At 34.0% G+C, this 22,424-nt stretch overlaps 2 protein-coding genes and 1 long non-coding RNA gene across 5 annotated transcripts in view; 1 reads left to right on the top strand and 2 right to left on the bottom strand.

Annotated features, from left to right (window-relative positions):
• Window positions 1-243: 243 nt before the first annotated feature.
• Window positions 244-11,888, bottom strand: LOC126869700 (glutamate receptor ionotropic, kainate 2-like). Of its 2 annotated transcripts, XM_050626572.1 has the most exons (16): window positions 11,243-11,888; window positions 8,347-8,459; window positions 7,948-8,106; window positions 7,328-7,509; window positions 6,902-7,059; window positions 6,680-6,821; window positions 5,975-6,277; window positions 5,649-5,867; window positions 4,881-5,087; window positions 4,707-4,791; window positions 3,571-3,847; window positions 3,099-3,297; window positions 1,655-1,880; window positions 992-1,107; window positions 736-885; window positions 244-666 (listed from the first exon to the last, which is right to left on the bottom strand). In XM_050626572.1, the coding sequence occupies exons 2-16, from the start codon at window positions 8,420-8,422 to the stop codon at window positions 484-486; spliced, it is 2,682 nt and encodes an 893-aa protein (XP_050482529.1). In that variant the 5' UTR covers window positions 8,423-8,459; window positions 11,243-11,888; the 3' UTR covers window positions 244-483. The 2 variants fall into 2 exon arrangements, with proteins under 2 accessions (XP_050482529.1, XP_050482530.1); XM_050626573.1 differs by lacking the exon at window positions 11,243-11,888 and having other exon boundaries at window positions 8,347-8,549.
• A 35-nt stretch (window positions 11,889-11,923) lies between these two features.
• Window positions 11,924-19,576, top strand: LOC126869705 (uncharacterized). Its single transcript, XR_007690975.1, has 2 exons — window positions 11,924-13,530; window positions 13,847-19,576. It is a non-coding gene; the product is annotated as an uncharacterized LOC126869705 (long non-coding RNA).
• Window positions 19,577-20,317: 741 nt separating this feature from the next.
• The window catches only part of LOC126869701 (glutamate receptor ionotropic, kainate 2), a 288,271-nt gene continuing 286,164 nt past the window's right edge, over window positions 20,318-22,424 (bottom strand). For both annotated transcript variants that reach the window (XM_050626575.1, XM_050626574.1), the window contains exon 18: window positions 20,318-20,686. In XM_050626575.1, coding sequence (XP_050482532.1) covers window positions 20,633-20,686 — 54 coding nt within the window. In that variant the 3' untranslated portion in view covers window positions 20,318-20,632. The remainder of the gene's footprint in view (window positions 20,687-22,424) is intronic.

Below are 22,424 nucleotides of genomic sequence, written 5' to 3'. Positions count from 1 at the left end.
CTTATTGGCAGGCACCTAGAAGTTAAAAGTCAAATCGGAAGCTATGAGTATTTTCAACTTAAAAGCTTTCTATCTCTGGGAGCTTGAATTAATATTTGACTTTCGAAGTTCAGGATCACAGAACAAATCATAGAACAATATTTACATTTTTACATTTGATTTAATTATTATAAACTGTAAAATTAAACATTTCTTATGTATATATATAACTTCTATGCAAAAATTAGTATTATTATATATATATATATTTATATGTTTTGTTTATTATTCTATATTAAGCACAAGTTAAAGTCATTATATGTCTCAGATACATCGTAACTTATGATCTATGAGAGAGTTAACTGCGATTTCATCATGCTTCAATTCCTTCATTCGCTTTTATATTTTTGTAACATTATTTCTCATTACTTAATATATTAGCATAATAATAATATATTAGTACAACGTGTGTAACACATTTACTATATTGTTTTATCACATATCTTATTTATCATCAGAGTTGGAAGTTTTAATCACTGGTATAAATCCATACGGGGGTGTACAACCTCTAGTACTATCTTCTCCACTTCTATTTGATGATCCTTTTCTTCTTCTCACTGGTTTAGGCGAATTATCACATTTTATAATAAACTTCAGTTCAGCCATTAGTTCTTCTTTAAAGGAAACCTGAAGTACATTTATCTAATTTAGTAAAACCGATCAATAATCGAATCAGATTGATTTTATTGTACTTACGTCTTCGCGTAAGGATGTACAGCCAACTTCCCAGATTAACTCGAATACAGTATAAAAGAAGGAGGCAGCAACGCCTACAGTCAATACTAGGAATACGCCACCCACATTGTCGAGATCCAGTTCCTCCGCGGCGCTCTGACCACCGTCTTCCTACGTATCATTCGGATATCATCATATAAAATTCATACGTTTGCGCATAATTTATTTCTCGACTTCGTTCTTATCTTATTTTATTGGAGCATTTATCTATACGTACTCGACATGTTCCACCCCCACGTTTCTGCGTCCACCATTTTTTCTTCAATTCTGTTATCAAGCCGCTTTGTTGCATCTTTAATACGGCAGTGTTTAATGGATGACGATATGGCGATCCTATGAATCAGTATACAAATTTCATTTTTATATAAATAATATTCCCGGCAGTAATTCTATTATATATTGTGATTGACGCAGACGAATTAGTACATATATCATTAGTTACAAAGAATTTTAGACATTATTAAATTTCTAGAAATACAGCAAAACAATAAAAATATTCTATTCAAGCTAAATCGAAATATTAACTGTCGTACATTTTTCGTTATAAAATACAATTGTAATCACCATTTGAACTCTAAATTAATTTATGTTCAATTTTCAATCGTCGTAGCCTTGCAACCAAATTAATATGCCAACTAACATTTGTTTGACTATCACATTCAAACCAAATTCAATTATATCTAATAATCAATAATTAATAATTAAATATACTTGAATAAATTAATAACTTAACTAAAGTCGTAATATAACCGGTGAATGAAATTTATCTATTCCTAACTATTTGTAAAATAGTATTGTTGTGTGACTACTGAAGTCATTAGGTTTGCGTATTATTATTATGTATTATTTGACAAGTCGTAAGTGTCATTTAAGATCTTACCCTTTTTCATAGCAATCCCATAACCCTTTGCATCAAGGAGTCCACCGATCTGAGTCACGTTGCAGTACCTTTCAGTGATGTATTCTATTGAGCTGGATTCCATTAGAAACGCGTAATCTTCTCTGAGCACCTTTGTCAACCCAGCATCATTGTTAGAAGGCAATACTTCTGCAGCGTTTTCCGTCATGTATTTGTACATCTCCTTGTATGTTGAATAGTTGGAATCCTTGGAATGCATAATTCTTATAAAAATCTGAGTTAGAATGAATAACTGCAAGTTTCATTTGCCTAACGCTTGTTTTCGTTTTGATCGGTTAATGAGCGGTTTGATAGAGATAGAGAAATTAATGTTACATTTTCCGATAATCTGTCATTCAGAGTAATTTATGCGAACAATGAGGAAATCAATATGTTATATTGAGTTCTCAGTTATGAAAATTTGTTACGTTTCCAATTATATTAATTATTAATGATCTTTCATATTATCAGTCTGCTAAAAGAGTGACATGCTTTAAAATAAATTCTTCAAGAGAAATTATTTATTATTCTTTCCTATATTATAAAAATTTAAGGAAAGTAAATTTTCTAGAAAATCGGTTTGAAGTAGAAAAGTTATTATGAGGTTACTCGATTATTTAACAAGAAAAACTCGATTATTTATCTTGCATCTTTGAATTTTGATTCGGAATAAAATATTATTTATATGTATCCCTTACTATTAAAATCAGTTTTGTTAATATAATATAATTCGATTCTGTAATTACCGAACTTCCATCTTAGCAAATATATAGTTTATTTTTACAGTCAATTTTTGGTAGGTAGTTTTTTTTTAATATATCATAAATTTTAAATTTATCATAAATATAAATATATCACTCCTCCAGAAAATTGTTAATATCAGTGGAAGTCTATAAATTAATTTCAACCCAAATGTAAATAATATTACAGGGGAATAATGTATTAATTTCACTCGATTCTATATTATCTATTTAAGCATTGCATCGAACGGGATTAAAATGTTTGTGATATCACAGCGTGGTTTTAATGAACAAGATTTGTACGTTTCACAATAAATAGGCAAGCTATTGCAACTATTATATTTAGGGTACTATAACTGTCAGAATTTATAAAATGTTTCTTCATCTTATGAACTCATACTCTACTGTTGGATACGTATTAAACGAGAAATTTCTGGAATGATTCGTTAACAATACAAATTTACAGAGAGACAGTTAATGATAGTTAAATGAAACATCTGGATAAAATCAGGCGGTAAAATTGATCAAAACATAAACATCTCTTACATTTGAAACAAGTACATCGGTAGCCTGTAATCATCCTGTAAAATTTGTTGCTACTGACAACCGTTTCATCAATTTTTACTGTTCTTCACGTTACGTTATCAAATATATAAAGAATGTTACGTATTCACTTGGACACTTACTTGGAAGAACATGAACGTAGATCCTCCTATTTTAGCGCCGTATTTAATTGCTTTTTTCCTTGCTAATTCTTCGACGTTTGAGAAGGGTGATACTATTGTCTCGACGGTTAAGAACGCGGCTAAATTGGCAGTATAGCAATTGGCGATGATCAAACAGAAGAACCACCATGAAGTGGCCATCATTCTTGTCGAAAATCCTCTGTGCGATTGCAGAAATTTACATTAATATCGTAGAAATGTATGTTGATTGCGAGCAAGCTTTCGTTAATTAAATATAAAATGATAAAATGATTTTTTTAATAAAAAAAAGATAGAAATAGTAAAATAATAATACCAACGATAAATATTATCTTAATATTACTAACATTTTGTTTGATATAATACAAGAACAAAAAGGAGAAAATTAAAGAATAAAAGAATAATATAATATACGAATATAAGAATAAAAAAAATATTAGAAAATACCACTCACATGGGTGCAATCTCGGAACCCTGCTGCATAAGACTACCAATGGTGAACCATAAGGAATTTTTAAAGGTAAACTGATTCTCAAGCACCTCTGGTTCCTCGATGCAAGGATATGGATTATTCCACTCTGCAGGGCATATCCTACCGATAATGAATAGTACCACAGACACGAATATATAAGCTCCAATTAAATACCACCAAACTCCGGTCGAAAATGGCGATAAGAAGGAAAACAAACTGGGCGGCGTCTTCGTTGGTTTTCGATACAGAATACTTATTCCTGTAGGAACAAGTGAAACCAGAATTATAACCAGGACACCAATTGATTAACTGCATCAAGGTTAATCATTTTGTTTCTAAAGAATGAGTCATAATTATTATGATAATAAGATAAAACAACTTTTAAGAAAAGAAACTGATTAGTTTTCCCTGTGATAGGCTCATTTAATATCTCTTTGCTCGAATCGAATAACAAATACTCTGATGTCAGTTTTGTAGTGGAATCTTGATTATACGAATCCCGTTTAACCGAAATTCCATATTATCCGAGATACTTTGAACTTTATCTCTATCTTCGTTCCTTTTGAAAGTTTAACATAAAGAGTACAAAATTGTTAATAGTCAGATATAATTAAGGCAGTTAATCAAACTTTCAATCAATTACATAGTTCATTAAATTTAAATATATGTACAATATTCAAAATGTTTTTTATAACTTTATTGCACAATTTATTAACGGCCTTATCGACCCTTTAGTATTACTCGAGTTTTCGATTATCCGAGATAGGTTTGGTACACATTACAATCGGATAATCGAGACTGTACTGTATTTCATAATAAAGAAATAGAAAGTAATGAAAATAAAGAAATACAGTTTGATTTTTCAAATTGTCCACGAATTCAACTTTCAGTTTCAAAATTCACAATTTCCTGGACCCGTTATTAGTATTCGATTTGGCGTAAATAATGTAAAAATGGCGTAAAATGGCGTAATTAATCCTAAACTCTAAAAGAAATTTTGGAAGCTATTTTTCATGATTTTCTAGTTTTCAATTTACGGAATCGATCAGTACGGACTTTAAATACTTCAAATATTTTAAAACGTTTCACATAAATTTCGCATGATCTCAAAGATATACCTAAATTCATAAAAGGCATCGTAAAGTCCACCGCCCCTTCTCTCTCTGCAGTTATAGTTAAGTCTGTAATTGCCAGATCAGCTTCCTGCAACACGATTTTAATGGACATCATATTTTAATTTTGCTTTCATTTCATTTAACAATACTATGCATTTCCATTTAAACGTTACTAACACCGGCGATTATTTTCCCAAGCATTCCCGTCCATTTGTTCAATTTCTTAGAGTATGATCCATACACATTGTCTCTTTGAACCTCGAACGTGTAATTAAAACCCAACATTTTGCTCAATTCTTGAATAATATCGATACCGAACCCTTCATAGCGATCATTTCCTGTCATCATATCGGCCGACTGTTTTAACATCCCATAGGGATGATTCTGTAAGAATGAAAGATTATATTTATGAGTGATAAAAGGGACATTTAAAGTAAACATATTTTGTATCATTTCTCATTCGAGGCATATTAATTTGCATGACATAAGATTATTTAGTGATATTAATAATTGTATATTTTAATTAAAGGTTTATTATTTCTCATTCGAAGCATAATAAAAGGACTGTATATTATTTCCTTTGTACGATGTTGCATTATTCAATAATATAAATAATTTTCCATTTCAATTAATGATCTGTTATTTGTCTTATTATCAATCCAAAGGATATTAAAAGTATTATGAATTATTGCCTTCACGTGATTTTAGGTTTTTGTATAATTTCGTTAATTTCTGATTATAATGAAAAATCTATTATTTCTATTATATCCGTCATGTTCAATTTGGAAAATATTAAAAATTATTTCTCTCGTCTCAATAGATATACATATCTTAAAAATTGTTTCTCTTGTGATATTCGACTATTCTATAATGGCGATAATTTCGCATTTCGATCAAAGATCCCATGAATAAGATTCAAAAACGTAATTTTGTATTTTTACGCACGATTGCAATTAAGATGAGGAACGTTTTGTTCTGCAAGCTCAACTCTTCTTCAGATTTCTGAGGACGAGCTTCCAATAGCCATTCCACGTCATTCGTACTGTTCCATATTCCGATTTTCTTTAGTCCGTTTTCCGTCACTCTCACTATATCCAGCTGGAAATTACTACGAAATCCAGCGGTGTCGAATTTGATCAAACCAGTCAGACCTTCCATTTCGCTCTGAAATGAATCCATGATAATTTCAAATGTGAAATTTCGTATTGGATATAGGCACATCGTTGGTTAATAGTAATTAAATATTTATTTTATCGGTGCAATGAACTTACGACTCGCATAAAATTATTCAGACTAAATCCGTGCTCCCAGCTCACTGTACCATCGCAAGGTAATGTTTTCACATTGGCTTTAATGGTGTCTCTCAAGCGTTTGAAAGCTCTGGCGAAAAGCTGTACAGCGTCGTACATGAGCGCGGGTTCAACGCGCAGTTTGCTAGGATCGTCCAAACCCCATTCGTATTTATGCATCTCCACAACGCTCGTTACGAGTGGACTTTCGGGATCGATTAAACGTACCCCGGTGAAATTCACTCCTGAGTATTGGTATGGTTCTAGATCGATCGTCTGAAGATCCTGGAAGGAACTTTAGCCTGTATAATGTATTCATAAATATACGATATTTTTTTATGAAGTCTCCGCAATTTATGTATCAATATTATATAAACTTTGTCTTACTTGTTTGTAAGAAAAGAAATCGTAATTGGTTCTAGTTTCACATTGTAACCTAAGAATTAAAGGGTAATAATCTTTAGAAGTAGACTGTTAGCATATCGTAGTGAGAAATAAATAAACGTGAGATTACATATGTAACATCTGAGTATATAAAATTTTATATAACCAAAAAGGTATGTATATAAAAGGGCTCTATATAAAAGAAACTAAGTTGATCGTGAAATTATTTACGTCACATAATATCTAAGAATATTTTTTGGAATTAGTTGTACAATGTATTAGATAAGGAAGAAATTATTTTACCAAGGAAGTTACTATTATTCTGTTCTTCTCCGACATAATTCCCACTTGCTGTGCCTGTTTCAATACCTCTTCTAATATATGAATCGAACAATCGATAAGAATGTTCTCAATCTCCTCGTCTTTGATCTCTCGCATCACTTTTCTGTAAAATGTAGCCACCTATTAATTTTTATAACTAAGAGGATTCAAATGCGATTTACGAATTTCATTTGAAATATGCACCTGTAACTCGGTCCAGTTCCTAAGTTGTATAAAAAGATCGTATGCGCCTTTATATCTAAATGTTCCAACAATCGGTGTGTACGAAACAAACTGTCGGTGTCTGCGTACAATATTGCGAAAATCTTCCATTCAAAATCAATTATGATTTTATTGAAGACCTGGCGGAATATTACCTTCGATTACAACATCGATTCTAAATACTAATAAATAAATATTCTAAAAACTAAGTTTTTAAGGAACTATATTTATTTTCAATAATTGTATTCAACCAAAAAGACCTTATCAAAGTGTTCTTAAAATATACATATAAGTACACCAATCGATATTGCGGTGCATGTTACCGAAATGTGATTTCATAAAAATCTATGAAATAAATAATAAATATGTAAGCCGAAAAAACATAAAAGGTTCTTGTGTTCTACGTACCATAGAGAGAGTTTCTGCATATGGAAATAAGTTTACTCCTATGCCACGAATTTGAGAGGGTTCCCATCTGCCATAAATATGCGGCACTTCCATGGTATCACACATACTCTGCACGTGCCCCGAGGTAAATCTATTGTTCGGACCGAAAATGGCAGCCACCCCCTCAGTCGTCAATTCGCATACTGAATATTTTAGAAGAAATTCTTGAATTAATGAGCAAGTCGAGCTGTATAGAATACTATACAAAAGTCACAAAACACAAACGAAAATCTCTTATTTATTTATACACAAAGGAATATAAAGATACGAAGTTATTTAACATTGACTTAAATTTGATTTTACTTTTTAAAAAGTATTTACTCTGGGAATTATTAATATTTTGCCGAAGATATATTGATGAATTTGGAATAATTAAAATTTTATGTGATATTTATCTCCTCTTTTTCAATGTCATATATTTTATACTATTTTAATGCTCCAAGTAATTTATTCGATAAAATATTTCTGAAAAATTCGTGAGTTGGAAGAAAGCTGCAAATATTTAATCGTATAAAAATATGATTAGTTGCCACTGTGACCTTTGCATAAGAGAGAGAACGTATTTCCAATGATAACTGTACCTATTTGCGACACATTGAACGGATCCGTATCAATCTCGTTGGATTTTGCCACGAAAAAGACATTTGGAAATGCATCGCTCATGTGCCGTTGTTCGTTCACTCTCTTTATAGAGGTTTCGAAGGCGCGTTGAAGGCCATCGTTAGTGTCGAACAATCCTCCTAAAAGAATTATGTGAAGACACGTGTGACTTTGGACGCGGCAGTGTTCTATTAATATTTGCGGAATGTGAGCTGGAAACAGTGACGGCTTCAGTCATGGATTCGAGCACGAGAAATAACTTGAGGGAACGAGACTCCAGGGCATTAATTTGGTTTAAACTTGAAATAAGATTTATTCTCTAGTTAGAAACATTTCCATGTCCAACTGACTGTTCCGCATAATCACGCAAGTTTCCTCACCTACGTTAACACTCGCGCCTTTGCAGGATCCCAGAACGCAGGAAAAGATGATCAATAAAAGACACTTGTCCAGCATCTTGTGGTCATTCTTTACAATACGATAGCGACGTATTCTGCGTTAAAAATGAAACAAGACAATCTTCTTCTAACGATTTGCAATATAGTATTTTTATCCTCCTAACTGGTGTTTATAAGATCAGAATTGGAGATATATAATACGTATTCCATATTATGCACACGTGAACATGAAATATTTAGGCAGTTGAATATTTTCGTGAAACATTTTATAACACGATATAATTTTCAATACTTTCTATAAAAATATATTGTCGTACTATGTATGCCGAAAAAACAATTCATTTAGGCAATAGTTTAATTTGTATCGTATATCATTCGTTCGAAACAATTTAATAGAAACAGAATGGAAAATAGAATTTTAATAGAAACAATTTAAATTAATCAAATCTTGTTCGAGTAAGCAGAAACCATTAAAACATAATAAAAATTGCATATTTGTGAAACAGAATCACGCTGTTGTTCTTCGTTCGGGACAACATTGTGGCGATTCAGAGCGAATTTAAACGATAAACATTCTCAACAAAACAACAGGGATTAACTGAAATCGTCGGCATGAAAGCCTGGTCCATGAAGATGCGATTAGCTTCAAAGACAGCCAGACCAACCGGACTGACGCGAATTTATTTGCAATAAGACCATGGTACACCCGTTTCAACGGCTGGAGCAGACCGTTGGGATTCGAACGAGCACTTAACTATCCGACGTACTGTAAACCAGCAGGGAAGCGTATACACGCTTGAATTCTCGAGCTCGCGTAAATATTTAGAACCGTCTAAAATCAATCCCCCAATATTCAGCTCGCCTATTTATTTGAAGCTATCAAAGGATCTGTCAGATCCTCTCTCGACGCTCTAAGATCGACTTTCTTCCACGTCTGGCTTTTTCGGTTGGGAAATACAAATTATTGGATGCTTGATAACTTTCTTTTCCAAGCTTTAGACTAATGAATATTTGTATAGTATTAGACAAGTAAAATGACAAAGTAGAAATTGTATTTCGTGGTGTTCATAAAATGAAGAATTGTAAATCGAAGAGTTCATAGGAATTTTGGACAAATTTTGGTTAAAGTTAAACTTTAATGGAAAAATCTGTATTATTGGATATTTGATATTCCTGGTACGAGCTTTTCGTTTTAGCGGAATACCTATGGTAAACTGGAGAAAAGACAGAGCTTTTAGAGTTGATGGTAGAGTTAATGGTAATCCTACATATTAATTTACACATTACATATCGGAAATCACATATTACATTACACACGCACATTTACATATTAATTTCGATTCGAACCGCCACCATCGACAAAAACGGGAACGTCACTCGACATTTGCGACGAGATAATTTTAGCGGAGATGATTTTTGCGTATTTTCTCGTCACGAAACATCGCGGCGCGGATGGAACACGCGATGCTATTGCGGAGCGTCATGCTATTGTCACCTTGCCAAACGCATGTGCTCCGTCGCATTCTTTTTTATCCATTCATTCATCGCCATGGTCATTTCGCGTAGCGTCATTGTACGCAAACATCCACAGAATAATCCGTCACAGCGCGTCGCGACGCCCGTTCCGTGTCAATGTGCCATATCCAGCCGGCCGTAATCGCTTGAAAAACACATGAAAATCTTCGAGTGCCGTGTTACGACGCCCGTTATATTTAGACGCCGGGCGTCGTCGTCACTAACGCTTGTCGCTTAAAGCGGTGTGACATAGTTTCCATCGAATCGCCATCGGCTGCAGTTTTCAAGGGAATCGGCCTGCACGCTCGATGTCGCATATTTCTATGAAATTTAATTTCACGTAATACTCCGTTCCGAAAATTCTTTCGACTTTCTCTTGAGTTCTATTAAAATATTTTTATAAGAAGAGCTCAGTGAGAAAGTGATATAAGTGCATCTTTCTTTTCTCATGTAGAGATAAACTAATAAAGATTTGGCATAGAAATGTACTGGCCATACACTGCATCAATATAATCACCGGAAACTTCGTTACAAGATTCTAAGTAATTCTACTGACGTAACTGTTGCGCTTTCATTTCTACATGATTCAACAGAATGAAAGATAGGCAAAACAATGGGCAATGATGTGAAAAAATATATTATTTTGCTATAAAAATACTGTTTAATTATAAAATTATTATAAAATTATTACTCATCTCAAACCAAAGATATCTATCATGAAAAAAATATACAGCTCTTAAGAAAGAGTTCCGATATTTTAGATGCAGTTGATATATTAAGCGACTTTGTTACATTTCAAGTCTTCGATACTTGGTAATATACCTCAATATTTAGAAGCATTTATATCTTTTGATTCAGTTTAAATTTCATTCCTACATTCTTTTCAAATCAAACATTTCACCACTCATGCCACGTTTCCTTCGTGCCTATTATAAAAAATTGATCTTCCTAAACTATGTCTGATCTTTCTGGGAATTTGTGTCTTTCTCCATTAATGGATATTTTTATCCGCCTTAGGCTCAATTCAGAAACATCCATCCAATATACGAATACAATAACGTACAATAACTCTACGTACTTAGATGGTATCAAATACTTCTGAAACATTGTTAAAAGAGCGAAATTATTGAGTTATCGGCGTCGTTATTGCATTACTGTTATGTTGAACACATGTGTATACCATCAAAGTAAATTGGAAAAGTGAATTAAAAGTTATTGAATCGAAGACACGCTACGTGGTGGAAGCATGGTACGCTGTACGTTACATTCTCGAACGAAAGTTAAAGCAGAAGAGGTCAGAGGTTAAACGGGCAGGACAATGTGGCTGTCCATACAACAAGCGTGACAGGAAAAGGAAACTCACCTGAAATTACGATTACACACGGCTGGTTACCTGGAACACAAGTTTGATATACGTGCTTTTCAGAACGAAACTCACAGCACGCACTCTAATTCCGAACGCCGGTTCCTACCAACCATTTCACTGCGCACACGCGAACTCCCTTCCAAGCCACTTGGATTTCGTTTGTGTATTTCACTCTAATATGGCGGGCATCTAGAGCTCCAACTTAATTTATTGTTAGACACAACGCTGCCATTTTCTCAAGTAGGCATCTTTTGGACAGAAGTGTTGCAATTTTGTTTCTTCCACGCTACATGGTGCGTAAACGCAATTATTAACTAAGTAAATGGTTTTCAATTTTGACGCATTATTTCTTTTTTGCGAAGAAATTAGGACAATTGTGCGTCTATTATTAATAATAAAATAGTATATTATTATAATGAAACTTATAACAAAATGGTTACGCGCAAGCCTCTTTTCATGGCAATTCTGCGTTTAGCCGTTTAGTGTTAGAAAGTTTGCAAAAAGTATTATTAAAACAGAAAAGTTTGTGACATTGGCCGAGTCGTCTAGTTACGAGTGGATTCCTGAGAATAGAAGATAAAGAACGCTTTAACTTCGCTTAAAAACTATAAAGAATGCTTCAAAATCTTGTTACTTTAGATTTGTTAATTTAGATTTAATTTAGATTTTGTTAATTTAGATTTTTAATTACCACTGTAAGAATATATAATTTTAAAAGAATAATTTTAAAAAAGGAAGACAAATTTCTTTCTTTAGCGAGACAGATTTTGTATTAGGTGAAAGATTGATTGTGATTATTAATATGTACATCGCGCAGCAGATATTTCAGAATTTTTATTACGTTCGAGACAGTCTATTCCACTCAGTCGAAATTACGTTTACACGTTGATATCACATTAACATTGTTTCTTCAATGGAAACGGAGCTCCAGGGTGAAAAAGTTAAAGAATTTTCTGACGACGACACCATAATAAACAGTGTACAGCGAGATGTAGTTAAATTCACCGTAAAAATAAACCGGTACGTGACGCGAACGCGACGTAACGACGAGACAAACTGTTGTTACTTTTGATAGCGTGTTCGGCTTCTTCCGGAAAAAGTGTCTTTTCAGACAAAACAAGGTTTCTACAGTGGCTTTCTTCAAACGACAAAATGGCACAAAATCCTTTTTATATTCGCACTGTGGATGGCAATTCGACGAAGTGAATCGATACTTTTAGGTCAGAAATCTCGAGCATTTTTTATATGGAAACGTCAAATGTTTGTCTGTTATCCTTTAAGATAGAATGTATTGGAGACAAAACGAAGAGGATTATTCGATTAAAAGATCCCTGTCTTATGATTTTTAGTTAAGGACATTCATAAGATGTAGTATTTAATGTAATGAATATTATATACCTCGAATTGTTATAGATATAGCAAATTTCAAATGATTTCCTTAATAATGAAACTGCCGAGATTAAAAGATTAAAATGATTCTCTTCTGAAAGAATTAAAATGATACGTTATCTCATTATTTCTTGTTTTCTATTTTTCCAATTTAAAGTATCTATATTTAATCCTTTCTTCCAGAGTTTCCAATGACTTTCTTTCTATTTGGAACAATAGAACTAGAAAAAGTTACTCTATGGAGTTTATTATCTTATCTAAAGAGATTCACAACCTCATTTACTTCCTTAATCTATTTCTCTCATTCTTCTCTCGCCCTAATTTTCAAGACAATTAATCAACCCCTGAACGTACGCAGCAAAACGTTTAAAAACGAACTTTCGAACGAAGAACATCAAGAAAAAGATGACTGATTAATTGTACAAAAGGCAGAGATACGCAGCGAGCGAGGCAGGAAAAGAAGACATAAACCGAAGAAAAGAGAGAAAGAAGGTACAACCGGCAAAGAGATAGCAAAGTAAATTAAATAGCTCCGTTAGCGTCCTAGGGAGCAAAGAGAAGGTAAAAGCCATGGAACTTGGATACATTAGTGAATTAGTTACGTTAGCGGTTTGGGATTTAGTTCTCTAATCAAAAGAACGAAGAGTGAAGGCTGTGGCAATTGATGTAAAAGTACAACTTCTCGAGGACCAATTACGTGGTAAAGTAAAACTTCTCCGACGTAATCAACGAGGAGATTATGGCGTGGGTTAAGTACATTATGCGTGGAATAATTTTCTCAATTGAAACCGGAAGAACCTGACACCTGACGATCGATCACAGGACGCGCTAAACGAATGTTTGAATAACCTTACGAAGGAGAATCTTTCGACTATACCATCAGTGAAATTTTAAAGGTAAATGGAGATATCGTGGAACTAAATCGCTGGTAATGTTGTAAAGTTTTCAAATTTGAAGAAGAATGTGTTTTAATTAATCATATAGCACAAATGTCAGTAGTTTTTAATGCAGACGAATTTTTCGTTTTGTACATATAATATATCTTATATTATAAATTATTAATTAGATTCAATGTTGCAGAAGCTAAACAATTAATGTTGGTAGAATCAATCAGTGTTTGACTTGTTTATTGTCTATATGAATTAAGATCTCAATACAAAAATTCTTCTGAAAAGTTGCAAAAGGTCGTGCATACGAAGTTCATTCTTCTAGGTTCTCTAAATGATAAATAAATCAAACCTGGTAGACAAAGTAATAAACAAAACACACCCACTGAGAATTTACAGACGATGAGTTTTATTCACGTTTAATATGATGCTCGTAGTACACTTTATGTAAGAAGTATAATCAATTGGCTCTTAAATTCGGTACGATGCAAACGCAATGTACGCGATACAGATAATATTTACAAGTACGTATATAATTCACGATTTATTCGCATGTATGTACTCGTGTGAGAATATGTCGTCCATGCGGGTTTGTATCGCATCTTTTGTACGAATTTTAAAAACGATTCGATTTGGTGTACACACATCGATGGATGAACGAGTCGACGATAAAAAAAAAGAACAAAAAATATACAAAGAACAAGAAAGAAAAATAAAAATAAAAAGTCGCGATTGTCGCATATATACGTCGTTCTAAAAAATGGTGCATGGCGGTGAGGCAGAAATATTATCAACGCCCAAATTTCGCCGCTAATCTCATTCCACTGATCTATCTGCATCCGGAAATTGATCATTCCAGAGAGGCTAAGCCAGCATCCGTGCATGTACGATATTCGTGCGTGTTTACGCCTTAGGAGAGACGGAAGACGGAAATTAATACTGCTCAGTCCAGGGCGTTCATGAACGGCGATGTACCAGCTGCAAACAGGCTTTCCATTAACTCTGTTAACCAGTTTAATCCGTGGAATCGTTGGACGCTTAAGAAAGGAACATTGCAATGCCGCGACTGGCTACTGAAATCTGTCTCGGTCTGAAGGAGATTTAATTGAATTTTCAGTCGAGTTAGTTTTTTGAAAGATTATTCGAATTTGCTAGGTCTAAAATCAAATAAATGCGACACGTTCTAAAGGAAATTTAATATTATAACGAATTCACGAGGTGTGAAACGTTTAGAAAGTATTGTAAGATTTAAAGAGGATTTAAGAATTATTTAGATACATGTAATACTTCGTACTGCGTTTAATAATTCAGTTAATAATTGAATACTTAGTTGAGATAATTTTTTGAAGAATAATTAGAAATCTAAATTCAGATTGCTATAAAATGTACAAAGTATGTTGAGAATATTTAAACAGTAAGTATTGTATTCTGATTTTATTATTTTATCAGCAGCTCTGACCTATACTGTTCGCAATATGTGTAATAACTTTCAATTAATACACATGAATCTGCCCTAGATTTCAAAGGATTAATGCCGTATACGATTGAATCAATGAATATCCGAAGTCAGATACAGATAGATCAATGAAATCCTGCGATACATGATAACGAGGTCGAGAAATTCGTTAGCGAAACAACGAGCCGGAATATATCGTCGATTTGCTAGAGGAGTGACGCATCTGAAAAATTTACGCTTTTTCAAAATCCAGGGTATAAGCTGCATAAGAAAAATGCTTTTCGTTGTTAAATAATTAATAATTTTCTATTTCAAATAAAATTTGCTAAAAATTTGCATTCCTTAATCGTGTCACTTTCCTAGCATATCTAGAATATAACATAAAAATATAAAATCGCTTATTCTGTCTACACTCGATAAAACATCTACATACAATGTTTGCACCAATGAACACGTTATCTTACAGCATCGAAATGATACTTAAACGAAGACATACTTTTAGAAGTCGTATGAACAGATTTTTCCCCATGAACGTTCTATAATACAATACCATAGAATAGATACGTTTAGTTTAGTTCGTAATCTTAACGATGATTATGATTATGTACACTAAACGAATGTATCCAAACGTCACCGAACAGACAGAGACAGAATTTGTACAGTGTTAATTATCTTGTGATATTTTTCTCAAGTGATCACGAATGTAGATACTTTCTTTAAAAATGAACGACATAGTCCATAATAATGGAGTGAATTGGATTCCATGACGTTTTCCTTCGCTGTTCAAGTAACGTTTTATATGCATCAATTACAAAATCCACAGTTTTTGTTCTTTCTCTCTTTTTTCGATCGTTCTTGACATGCATACGTTCTTCAAAAAGTTTGTCATTTGTATTATAACATATCGTGCGGAAGACATCGCATATTTGATCATTTAATTTCAATATTTAATTAAGTTATGTGGGAGTGAATTCATAAATTGCTTTCTAATATATTCGAGAAATATACGGGCATGGGCAATAATTATTGCCGTTTCCTGTATCCGCTACTCGTTTCTGATATTAGTCTATTGATATTAAATACATTCGAGGCTTCGAAGCATTTTAACAAAATTGATAAAATATGGAAATACCATTATAGGATTAAATTATTTCACTCTACTATAAATTCGGATTCGAATAAAAAGTTATAAATAACCAATTTTAAACGACAAATTTTGTTTAAAAATTAATATATCGTTGACAACTATTCATGAACATATATTCAGTTATAATTTTAATAAAATTAATCGTATCCACAATCATCCCTATTCCTTACTGCGCCATGTGTATATGAAGCTTACAGATATGAAAAATATGATGTAATACTTTTTCCGTTGTGCAGAAAAGAACAATTTTAAAAATCAGTCAGTTGTCAAGTAATCCCGGATTAAAACTGTGTTTGTATTTGATTTTAGGATTACATATGTGTTTCCATCGCGCTCTACGACGTTAACAAAAATTTAAAAATATTACTTGTGTAGAATAGTATCAATTAAGCTAAAGTTACATAACAACAAAGCTAATATTTTTCGTCACGTAATAAGTAACGCGGGTTCTGCAACTAATATTTCATATTAAAATACATCTTTTTAGCTACCAAGTTTCATAAAAGTTGGAAAATCAACGAAAATGGACTTATCATATATTTTTCATGTGGTCTTCATACACATATAAAATCGCAGAGACAGCGACAATTAAGGATTAGACTTTCGCGGCGACAGCTCACGCCGCGACCGCTTAGGCTGGGTTTCGTTTCACGACGGCCACCCTCTTTTGCCACGAGTGGCGCAACGAAAAACAAAGGATCTCGAGATTGCTCGTTAATCTTTCCGCTCAAACAGCGTGCATCGTTGTCTTCCGCACGGCACGATAAATTCCAGTGAGCTCCAATTAACGACTGAATGACTGTACACTGTACACTGTATAAAGTGCTAGTCGAAGTACTGCCATGTTCGTTCGTTCGCGTCACTTGTAAAGACAAAGAACGAAAAAATGGAAGAAAAAAAAAGAAAGAAAGAACCAGACTTATACACATACACACATAGAAAGAGAGAAAGAGAGAGAGGGAGAGAGAGGGGGGGGGGGATAAAGCAACTGGAGAAGGTGGATGGTTTTCATCTCGCGCTAAACTTTTAGTTCGCGCCTCGTTGCTTCTCTCGTCGTATCTCTTGTTCGTCGATTGCCTTTATAGTTCATCGAGTCGCGAGTTCGATTAGTCCCGTGCACCTTGCTCTTCTCCCTTCGACGATGATTCAGCTTCGTAGCTTCAGGTCAAAGGCGCTTTCCCTACGAAGTGTCTGTACTTGTTGCATACCGGATACCTGCCCTCCTCGGACACGATCGATAGGTTCGATTCCTGCCTCTCGCGACTACACAGTGTCTTCTTCGCGGACTTTTTTGTCCCGTTCCCGCAATCCAGCGCGTAACGCAACTCGCTCGCCATCTCCGAGCACATGGACTTCTGGAAAGTTCCAGTAAACATCCGCTGCATCCCTTTAATCGTGCTCTCTTCGCGATATGCGAAGCTTCGTCAGCCAAGTGCGATGACGTGTGTACGTATAGTATAATATGCACATAAACATTTTAACCTGGTTTTAATATAGTCGAGATACGAAGTTTTATTGGCGCAATAACTTTTTATCGGTATGCTGTCCTGGAGTGATTGCGGGCTGCTAGTATGTAGGTGCCTTCGTGATGGGGTTTGTTTGAAGCAGAGTGAGAGAAGTTGGCAAAGAATACGTTCAAGGGAATGTTTTTAAATGTACATAATTTTGTTTATAGTAGGTTCTTTTTTTAGAGATAACATATTTTATTGAAATAAATGACTACGAACTTTGGACAAAACTAGCTTCTTCCTAATTATAATCGTTAGAAACGTGGCGTTCCAATTTCGATTGGTATCGTTATGTCACAGGTAATCGTAATAGTTTGCGATAAATTTAATTTTAATTTAGATTCTATATCTCACACGATAAATACATTTACGATCATGTGCTGCTTTAATATTAAGATAATACAAATTCGGTTAGAAAATGTATACGTAGGAAGAATATGATTAACCAGAATTGTCGAGAATTGTGTTTTTGAAGTTTATGCGAGGGTTCTAAGAGGATTACCACTGTATTTGTTATGTAAAACAGGATAAACACGAAACAAATTAAAATAAAGTACATTCTCAAAAAAACAAATTAACTTAACCAAAACTCCTATAGACTGTTTGTATTTCAACAATACCAATTGAAGATTCGAAGTTCAGTATCTTATGAGGAATACCTGTAAGTAAACAAGTTTACAGACTCTACGATAAGATAGGAATTCTAACCCAGACATTTTACAAAGGACTATAAAGCATATCGCTTCCTTAAGATTTTTGGGTTCATGGGATACTCTACGATCCAATGATATTAGCTGAAGTAGTTACAAGAATGAGAAAACAAGTTTAAAGACTCTGCAGTAGAATAGAAACTTTGAGTTAGACATCTTGATGAGGACATCAAGCATATTGCTCTTTTAAAATTGTTGGGTTTATGCGACGCGTCATGGCACGAAGCTGACTTTCTCGAGATAAACAATTCTGTTGGATATATGCATGCAACCTTAATTAATAATCAATTATTTCATAGAAGCTGTGAGTACGTGAAGGAAAAAATACAAGGAATCAAGCACACATAGTAAACCAGTTTGTGTCTTATAATTATTCGTGCGATGTTCAACAAATAATTTATAACAATCTGCTTTGTTTTTAATAAATTTTCATATAAAACGGTATCCACAAGCTGTAAATAAGGAAAATAAAGTATTAAAAAATTCAATTCGCAAAGGAGACGAACATAAAACTAAGAACATTACTCACACCATACTGCGTTACAAGAATTATTTTTTTGTTTTACCCTGTTTAATTAATAACAAGAAAATAACAATGATGAAAATGGAAACAATTTTTCAATACATTTATTTTAGTTTCTTGTAAACTTTTCTGTATATATATATATATGTATATATATTTATCCAACAAATAAAACAATGTTTAAACTTTGAAAAACCCAAAAGATGAATAAACCGAAGGATTCTTATAAATATTTCCTTCCTCCGTAAAAGTTCGTTTAATAATTCCATTTCCAACATTGCGGTATACCGAACGACAAAAAAAGTCAGCTATTCGGAAAGAAATATCTCATGCTCTACGGTCTGTCAATCGACAAGTGCTATGACACAACGAGTAGCAGATACATAGTAGAAAAGAAAAGTTGCTCACCTCCTGCGTATCCATGGCGGGAGAGAAAGAGAGGCAAGAAACATTGCGACACAACTAACAATGTCATACTAAACTGTCACACATCGTGCGCGTGTCCTTTCGAACCGTACATGTGATTCATTCTTTAACACCTACGTTTCGATTGCGATCACTGTTCTCATTATTTCTTCTTTCTTTTTTTTTCTCATTTCATATCATACAAGTTTATACGAATCCAGACATATAGAATCTTCTATCGCATAATTGAATTTCTTCTCAAATATGTAGAATCTGCAAGCTTCTATCGGTGGAATAAAAATTTTATCATATCATTATTCGATTATATTCGATTATATTCAGAAGACGGATTTTTCATCTTTCTTTTTATTTAATTCACAAAAGAAGCTTACAGACTCTACATAGAACAGCGATTCACTCCTCGAGCTACACAATATGTACATACAATAAAACGTTTGTTACTTGACGCTATACATTAATTATCTAGTCGGTATAAAATCGTGATTGTTCATGTAAACAGTTCGTTACTCCTCACCATACGATTCAGTCGCGATCGCAGTGAATTCATTAGAAACAGAAAAAAAAGAAATCACACCGCGTTTGTATTTTTATATATTCCATTCTCTTTTTGTTCTAGCTTTTATATGTAACAATCGCGCGAGATATCGTTCATTCTCGCTGCGAGGCTTCAAGTCGGTCGTCAATTAATCTAAAAAGGTTTTGATATGAGCAAATAGCAAACGCGTTAACCTTTCCAATTTCAATATCTGCATCATTTCACGGCTCTGTCATTAAGGGATGTTGCGGACGAAAAGAAAACGATCGTTTTAAATCAAACGTTCCCTTTGGACTGTTCCTTCTTCTTTTTTTTCTTTCTCTCGTTTTCGTTCTTTCATTTTTTTTCTCTTTTTCTTCCCTTCTTTTCATCCTTTCTCCCTTTCTCTCTACTTAATGAAATTCCAACGACACCGTACGTTACCCGATAATAATTGATTGGGTAGTATTCCGCCGATAACGTTCCGGCTAGATTGTCGGTCGAGATTACGGTTCTCGAAGGGATAAGAGAAAAAAAAAGAACTGGAAAGGTCGAGGATCGTTGCTCCTTCGTTTTGATTATACGTTCGTTTGAACTTTCTACAGTTTGTGTCTGTCAGTGTTTCACACAGTTCTCGATCACTGATGTGGTGGAGTTCCTCCTTAGGTCCGTCGGGTCAGATACGCTTTTCTCGGGCATAGGAATCTGTTTCGTATTTCTGTTCGTTCTCTATTGTTCCGTTCATTTTTGTCTTTCTATCTTTGTTTCGTTCGTTTTTATATTACTTTAGTTTCTGGTTCGCGAACGAATCCCTACAGGATCGCCCGCTAGTGTAGATCGGTAAAAGCTTCGCAGATCGGTTTCCCCGAGGATTTCTGCTTCTAAAACAGAACACGAAAATGCTCGGGTAAGATTGCGTTAGGTGGCACATCAGATCGATTAGTCGGATCGACGCGGTGCACGCGAAGCATTTTTGTTTTTGATAAGAAAAATTAACTCGAGCGGGAGTAACGACAGTTGCCCGATTGGGGACGCTTGGAAACGAATGGACTGCTCGTAAATAGATAGAAACTAAAGTTCGCTGAACGTCGTAGGTGAAAAATGGAAAACGCGATAAAATAGTCGTCGAACTGAAAGATTGAACTCTATCGAAGATAAGATTATTGAGAGTGTAATTGCGAAATTTACAAACGATTTATCAAAATAAAATAAAACAAGAATAATTTTAGACAAAGAAAAAAAAAGAATTGAAAATGCAGTGTGAAGAGTATTAAAATCTCCAATTCTCATAAGAGATAAATGTTAAATTCTTCGTTAATTCTAAATTTTTTAATTTTTAAATTTTTAAAGTCCTTAAATTCAATTAATTTATAGGTTTCATTATTTATAACTGGGGTAGGCTGCAGCATTACAAAAATAGGAGATACAGAAACTTTCATTATTGGGTAAAATTAAATGGTACTGTAAGAGGATTTCGTTGATATAATTTGAAAGATAAAGTATTACTCAAGTATTACTCTGATAAAGTACTAGTACACAACCTCGAGACACACTTCAATTAAGCTATATTTGAGATGTTACAGGCCATTTTTCCTCAATATCTACCACAAAGTTCCCCTACAATTTTTCAGCACCCTTCGTAATCAGACCCTTCCAGCAAGTCATGCTAATTCTAAAGTAAATTGAAAAAAGTATCAAAATTCTGTTTGTGTACAGTGTGGAGTATACAAAAACTTCTCATAACAGAAAGAAATTCGTTTCCCTACTCAAACGCTTAGAAAACGTGTAGCTCGTTCACCACTGACCCAATTTTTATTACAATAATTTTGTATCAATCTAGACGGACCTTTTTTATCCAATAGCTTAAAAACTAAATAATTTAAAGATAAATCTTTAAATATGTTTGACATACTAAATATATCATTAAGTGTTGATTTTTGAAAACCAGTTCATCATTGTAAATATTTGTTGAATCGTCGTAAAGTACTTGTTTTGCAATTTATACTAATTGTTAAGTTGAAATGAGTATAAAAGAACATATGATTTGGAAATGGTTAATTTGGGATATTGGAATCTTCGATCTACATTCACGTCCACGTAAAACGATTAGCATCTTCAAACTCGAGCAAGTATCGCGGCTACTCTGTTGCGGTCTGAAGTAGCGCGGCTCCGAAGGCGAACAGCAATACCAGACGTTTGTTGGCTGACGGAATTGTTTGCTCTCGGGTACGCGAGGTCACTGGCGCAAAGCTGCATATCCGTATTTGTGGACGAGCCCTTCTCAAATACTTGCCTGTTTGCTTACCGCTTGAACGTACGCAAACGGCAGCTCAAATACATATTGTAGACACGCGAGCTTCGTACGAGCTTTCCGCTCGAGTTTCTCCCAGCCGCGCTTTAATTTCATTGCTAAGCCCACTGGAATTTTCTTTTGTGAACGAAATTCATCGATTGTAGCCCCGTGCTTCTCATAAACCGCGCGCTCGTCAATGAATTCCATTCTCAATTTTGTTTATGAGCTATTGGTAAGACATAAAGGATGCTGTGTTGATCGTTGTTATTCTATTTGTACACACACGATTTGTCAAACGTGTGTGAACAGCCGCTTTCTTCTAACAG

The sequence above is a fragment of the Bombus huntii genome, chromosome 9, assembly GCF_024542735.1.
Source record: "Bombus huntii isolate Logan2020A chromosome 9, iyBomHunt1.1, whole genome shotgun sequence".
NCBI lineage: Eukaryota > Metazoa > Arthropoda > Insecta > Hymenoptera > Apidae > Bombus > Bombus huntii.
Note: the sequence above shows the minus strand (reverse complement) of the source record. Positions and strands in the feature narration are given on the sequence as shown.